Consider the following 6,481-nt stretch of genomic DNA (forward strand, 5'->3'; position numbering starts at 1 on the left):
GATTTCGATGATGGTTGAGTTAGGATGGGTTAGGTTTGGTGAGGTGAGCACGTTTATGAATATTTTTGCAATGTCGAATTCTTTGATTTCGATGAAGGTTAGGTTAGGTTGGATTAGATTTGGTGAGGTAAGCGAGTTTTGTGTAAATCATACAATCTGGAATTCTTGGATTTTGGTGTTGGTTAGGTTAAGTTATGTTAGGTTTGGTGAGGTTAGCACATTTTGTGTATATTTTAGCAATGTCGAATTCTTTGATTTCGGTGAAGGTAAGGTTAAGTTGGACTAAGTTTCGGGAGGTTAGCACGTTTTGTGTATAATTTTGCAATGTCCAATTCTTTGATTTCGGTGATGGTTAGGCAAGGTTGAGTAAGGTTTGGTAAGGTAAGCACGTTTTGTGAATATTTTTGCAATGTCGAATTCTTTGATTTCGGTGATGGTTAGGCTAGGTTGGGTTAGGTTTGTTGACGTTAGCGAGTTTTGTGTAAATCTTAAAATCTCAAATTCTTTGATTTCGGTGATGGTTAGGTTAGTTTGGGTTAGGTTTGGTGAGCTTAGCACGTTTTGTGGATATTTTTGCAATGTCGAAGTCTTTGATTTCGGTGATGGTTAGGTTAGTTTGGGTTAGGTTTGGTGAGCTAAGCACGTTTTGTGTATATTTTTGCAATGTCGAATTCTCTGATTTTGGTGTTAAATCTTAAAATGCCAAATTCTTTGATTTCGATGATGGTTGAGTTAGGATGGGTTAGGTTTGGTGAGGTGAGCACGTTTATGAATATTTTTGCAATGTCGAATTCTTTGATTTCGATGAAGGTTAGGTTAGGTTGGATTAGATTTGGTGAGGTAAGCGAGTTTTGTGTAAATCATACAATCTGGAATTCTTGGATTTTGGTGTTGGTTAGGTTAGGTTTGGTGAGGTTAGCACATTTTGTGTATATTTTAGCAATGTCAAATTCTTTGATTTCGGTGAAGGTAAGGTTAAGTTGGACTAAGTTTCGGGAGGTTAGCACGTTTTGTGTATAATTTTGCAATGTCCAATTCTTTGATTTCGGTGATGGTTAGGCAAGGTTGTGTAAGGTTTGGTAAGGTAAGCACGTTTTGTGAATATTTTTGCAATGTCGAATTCTTTGATTTCGGTGATGGTTAGGTTAGGTTGGGTTAGGTTTGGTGAGGTTAGCGAGTTTTGTGTAAATCTGACATCCTGGAATTCTTTGATTTTGTTGTTGGCTAGGTAAAGTTGGGTTAGGTTTGGTGAGGTAAGCAAGTTTTGTGTATATTTTTGTAATGTCGAATTCTTTGATTTCGGTGATTATTAGGTTAGGTTAGGTTAGGTAGGGTTAGGTTTGATGAGGTAAGCACGATTTGTGGAAATTTTTGCAATGTCGAATTCTTTGATTTCGGTGATGGTTAGGTTAGTTTGGGTTAGGTTTGGTGAGCTTAGCACGTTTTGTGGATATTTTTGCATTGTCGAAGTCTTTGATTTCGGTGATGGTAAGGTTAGTTTGGGTTAGGTTTGGTGAGCTAAGCACGTTTTGTGTATATTTTTGCAATGTCGAATTCTCTGATTTTGGTGTTGGTTAGGTTTGGTTGGGTTAGGTTTGGTGAGGTTAGCACATTTTGTGGAAATTTTTGCAATGTCGAATTCTTAGATTTCGGTTATGGTTAGGTTAGTTTGGGTTAGGTTTGGTGAGCTTAGCACGTTTTGTGTATATTTTTGAAATGTCAAATTCTTTGATTTTTGTGTTGGTGAGGTTAGTTTGGGTTAGGTTTGGTGAGCTTGGCACGTTTTGTGGATATTTTTGCATTGTCGAATTCTTTGATTTTGGTGTTGGTTAGGTTAGGTAGGGTAAGGTTTGATGAGGTTAGCACGATTTGTGGAAATTTTTGCAATGTCGAATTCTTTGATTTCGGTGATGGTTAGGTTAGTTTGGGTTAGGTTTGGTGAGCTTAGCACGTTTTGTGGATATTTTTGCATTGTCGAAGTCTTTGATTTCGGTGATGGTTAGGTTAGTTTGGGTTAGGTTTGGTGAGGTGAGCACGTTTTGTGAATATTTTTGCAATGTCGAATTCTTTGATTTCGGTGATGGTTAGGTTAGGTTGGGTTAGGTTTGGTGAGGTTAGCGAGTTTTGTGTAAATCTGACATCCTGGAATTCTTTGATTTTGTTGTTGGCTAGGTAAAGTTGGGTTAGGTTTGGTGAGGTAAGCAAGTTTTGTGTATATTTTTGTAATGTCGAATTCTTTGATTTCGGTGATTATTAGGTTAGGTTAGGTTAGGTAGGGTTAGGTTTGATGAGGTAAGCACGATTTTTGGAAATTTTTGCAATGTCGAATTCTTTGATTTCGGTGATGGTTAGGTTAGTTTGGGTTAGGTTTGGTGAGCTTAGCACGTTTTGTGGATATTTTTGCATTGTCGAAGTCTTTGATTTCGGTGATGGTAAGGTTAGTTTGGGTTAGGTTTGGTGAGCTAAGCACGTTTTGTGTATATTTTTGCAATGTCGAATTCTCTGATTTTGGTGTTGGTTAGGTTTGGTTGGGTTAGGTTTGGTGAGGTTAGCACATTTTGTGGAAATTTTTGCAATGTCGAATTCTTAGATTTCGGTTATGGTTAGGTTAGTTTGGGTTAGGTTTGGTGAGCTTAGCACGTTTTGTGTATATTTTTGAAATGTCAAATTCTTTGATTTTTGTGTTGGTTAGGTTAGTTTGGGTTAGGTTTGGTGAGCTTGGCACGTTTTGTGGATATTTTTGCATTGTCGAATTCTTTGATTTTGGTGTTGGTTAGGTTAGGTAGGGTAAGGTTTGATGAGGTTAGCACGATTTGTGGAAATTTTTGCAATGTCGAATTCTTTGATTTCGGTGATGGTTAGGTTAGTTTGGGTTAGGTTTGGTGAGCTTAGCACGTTTTGTGGATATTTTTGCATTGTCGAAGTCTTTGATTTCGGTGATGGTTAGGTTAGTTTGGGTTAGGTTTGGTGAGGTGAGCACGTTTTGTGAATATTTTTGCAATGTCGAATTCTTTGATTTCGGTGATGGTTAGGTTAGGTTGGGTTAGGTTTGGTGAGGTTAGCGAGTTTTGTGTAAATCTGACATCCTGGAATTCTTTGATTTTGTTGTTGGCTAGGTAAAGTTGGGTTAGGTTTGGTGAGGTAAGCAAGTTTTGTGTATATTTTTGTAATGTCGAATTCTTTGATTTCGGTGATTATTAGGTTAGGTTAGGTTAGGTAGGGTTAGGTTTGATGAGGTAAGCACGATTTGTGGAAATTTTTGCAATGTCGAATTCTTTGATTTCGGTGATGGTTAGGTTAGTTTGGGTTAGGTTTGGTGAGCTTAGCACGTTTTGTGGATATTTTTGCATTGTCGAAGTCTTTGATTTCGGTGATGGTTAGGTTAGCTTGGGTTAGGTTTGGTGGGCTGGGCACGTTTTGTGTATATTTTTGCAATGTCGAATTCTCTGATTTTGGTGTTGGTTAGGTTAGGATGGGTAAGGTTTGGTGAGGTTAGCACATTTTGTGGAAATTTTTGCAATGTCGAATTCTTAGATTTCGGTGATGGTTAGGTGAGTTTGGGTTAGGTTTGGTGAGCTTAGCTCGTTTTGTGTATATTTTTGAAATGTCAAATTCTTTGATTTTGGTGTTGGTTAGGTTAGGTTGGGTTAGGTTTGGTGAGGTGAGCACGTTTGGTGTATATTTTTGCAATCTCGAATTCTTTCAATTCGGTGATGGTAAGGTTAGGTTGGGTTAGGTTTAGTGAAGTTAGCAAATTTTGTGTAAATCCTAAAATCTAAAATTCTTGGATTTTGGTGATGGTTACGTTAGGTTGGGTTAGGTTTGGTGAGGTAAGCACGTTTTGTGAATATTTTTGCAATGTCGAATTCTTTGATTTCGGTGATGGTTAGGTTAGGTTGGGTTAGGTTTGTTGACGTTAGCGAGTTTTGTGTAAATCTTAAAATCTCAAATTCTTTGATTTCGGTGATGGTTAGGTTAGTTTGGGTTAGGTTTGGTGAGCTTAGCACGTTTTGTGGATATTTTTGCATTGTCGAAGTCTTTGATTTCGGTGATGGTTAGGTTAGTTTGGGTTAGGTTTGGTGAGCTAAGCACGTTTTGTGTATATTTTTGCAATGTCGAATTCTCTGATTTTGGTGTTGGTTAGGTTTGGTTGGGTTAGGTTTGGTGAGGTTAACACATTTTGTGGAAATTTTTGCAATGTCGAATTCTTTGATTTTGGTGTTGGTTAGGTTAGGTAGGGTAAGGTTTGATGAGGTTAGCACGATTTGTGGAAATTTTTGCAATGTCGAATTCTTTGATTTCGGTGATGGTTAGGTTAGTTTGGGTTAGGTTTGGTGAGCTAAGCACGTTTTGTGGATATTTTTGCATTGTCAAAGTCTTTGATTTCGGTGATGGTTAGGTTAGTTTGGGTTAGGTTTGGTGAGCTGAGCACGTTTTGTGTATATTTTTGCAATGTCGAATTCTCTGATTTTGGTGTTGGTTAGGTTTGGTTGGGTTAGGTTTGGTGAGGTTAGCACATTTTGTGGAAATTTTTGCAATGTCGAATTCTTTGATTTTGGTGTTGGTTAGGTTAGGTAGGGTAAGGTTTGATGAGGTTAGCACGATTTGTGGAAATTTTTGCAATGTCGAATTCTTAGATTTCGGTGATAGTTAGGTTAGTTTGGGTTAGGTTTGGTGAGCTTAGCACGTTTTGTGTATATTTTTGAAATGTCAAATTCTTTGATTTTGGTGTTGGTTAGGTTAGGTTGGGTTAGGTTTGGTGAGGTGAGCACGTTTGGTGTATATTTTTGCAAACTCGAATTCTTTCAATTCGGTGATGGTAAGGTTAGGTTGGGTTAAGTTTAGTGAAGTTAGCAAATTTTGTGTAAATCTTAAAATCTAAAATTCTTGGATTTTGGTGATGGTTACGTTAGGTTGGGTTAGGTTTGGTGAGGTGAGCACGTTTTGTGAATATTTTTGCAATGTCGAATTCTTTGATTTCGGTGATGGTTAGGTTAGGTTGGGTTAGGTTTGGTGAGGTTAGCGAGTTTTGTGTAAATCTGACATCCTGGAATTCTTTGATTTTGTTGTTGGCTAGGTTAGGTTGGGTTAGGTTTGGTGAGGTAAGCAAGTTTTGTGTATATTTTTGTAATGTCGAATTCTTTGATTTCGGTGATGGTTAGGTTAGGTTAGGTTAGGTAGGGTTAGGTTTGATGAGGTTTTGAGGCAATGGTGCGACTGTGAAGAGGCTCGTCCCTGGAGTCGTCATTGAAATACGGGACATCGATGGGGCCACGGATGAGACAGAATTGATGGAGGCATTAGCAAGCGCTTCACCACATGTGGTGAGAAATGCGCGATTGATCACGTTCAAACCGGCTTATGGAGGCACTCAGATGGCGATGGTCAAACTCCCGAGAGACGATGCCACTGAATTGATTAAGGCTGGAAGAATTCGAATCGGATGGGTCAATTGTCGTTTGAGGCCCCGAGTCCATATAATAAGATGCTTCAGGTGTCGGGGATTCGGACACATTGCGGTAGAATGCGCCAGCAAACAAGACAGAAGCAAAGAATGCAACAAGTGCGGCCAGGAAGGCCATAAAGCTGTGATTTGTAAGAACGACCCACACTGCAGCATTTGTGAAGGAGAAAAAATAAGCAGCGGTCATCCGACCGGTAGTCGAAGCTGTGCAGCCCTCCGGACTGCTCTGAAAGGACGAACACAACAATGATCCGCATACTCCAGATCAATCTGAATGGATGCCAGGCGGCGCAGGATGTGATGATACAGACAGCAGAGGAGCGGCGAGCGGACCTCGTGATTGTGTCTGAACAGTACCGCAACATTCCTCATCGATGGTATTCGGATGCAAGCTCAAGATCTGCAATCTACACACCAACTGCCCACCTGCGAATCACGAATGCTGTTTCAATTGGCGTCCAAGGCTGGACGTGGGTGGAGATGAGGGGAGTGAGGTTCTATAGCTGCTATTTTTCTCCTAGTGCAACAGTAGAGGAGTTTAAGAGAGATCTCGTCTGCCTTGAAGATGACGTGTGAACATCGACCTTACCTGTTGTCGTTGCCGGAGATTTTAACTCAAAAGCTCCAGAGTGGGGCTCTCAAAAAACGGATCGCAGAGGTATTTTACTCTCTGAAATGGCATCGCATTTACATCTGCATGCGGCCAACGTAGGAAGTGCTTACACGTTCGTTCGGGGCAGCACCGGATCGGTCATCGATGTCACATTTGCAGGTGAAACAATAATTGGCAGGATCCGAAAATGGCAAGTGCTTGACAGCTACTCTCACAGCGACCATCGCTACATTGGCTTCGAGTTGGAAGATCGCCTCGCCGGGCCACAAATGTTACCTTCTAGTTCTGGCTGGGGAGCTCGTAAGCTGGACATCGTAGCTTTGGACGAAGCCGTTGCAGAACTAAGATCAAAAGTGACTGACGTCGCAAGCAGCGGGGTTGGAGCCGAAGACATTGCCAACTCA

At 40.3% G+C, this 6,481-nt stretch overlaps 1 protein-coding gene across 1 annotated transcript; it reads left to right on the plus strand.

Moving 5' to 3' along the window:
* The first annotated feature begins 5,291 nt into the window (after positions 1–5,291).
* On the plus strand, positions 5,292–5,714 carry LOC143915851 (uncharacterized). Its single transcript, XM_077436671.1, has one exon. The coding sequence runs from the start codon at positions 5,292–5,294 to the stop codon at positions 5,712–5,714; it is 423 nt and encodes a 140-aa protein (XP_077292797.1).
* Positions 5,715–6,481: the final 767 nt, after the last annotated feature.

Source organism: Arctopsyche grandis, chromosome 8, assembly GCF_051622035.1.
Source record: "Arctopsyche grandis isolate Sample6627 chromosome 8, ASM5162203v2, whole genome shotgun sequence".
In the NCBI taxonomy this organism is placed as follows: domain Eukaryota; kingdom Metazoa; phylum Arthropoda; class Insecta; order Trichoptera; family Hydropsychidae; genus Arctopsyche; species Arctopsyche grandis.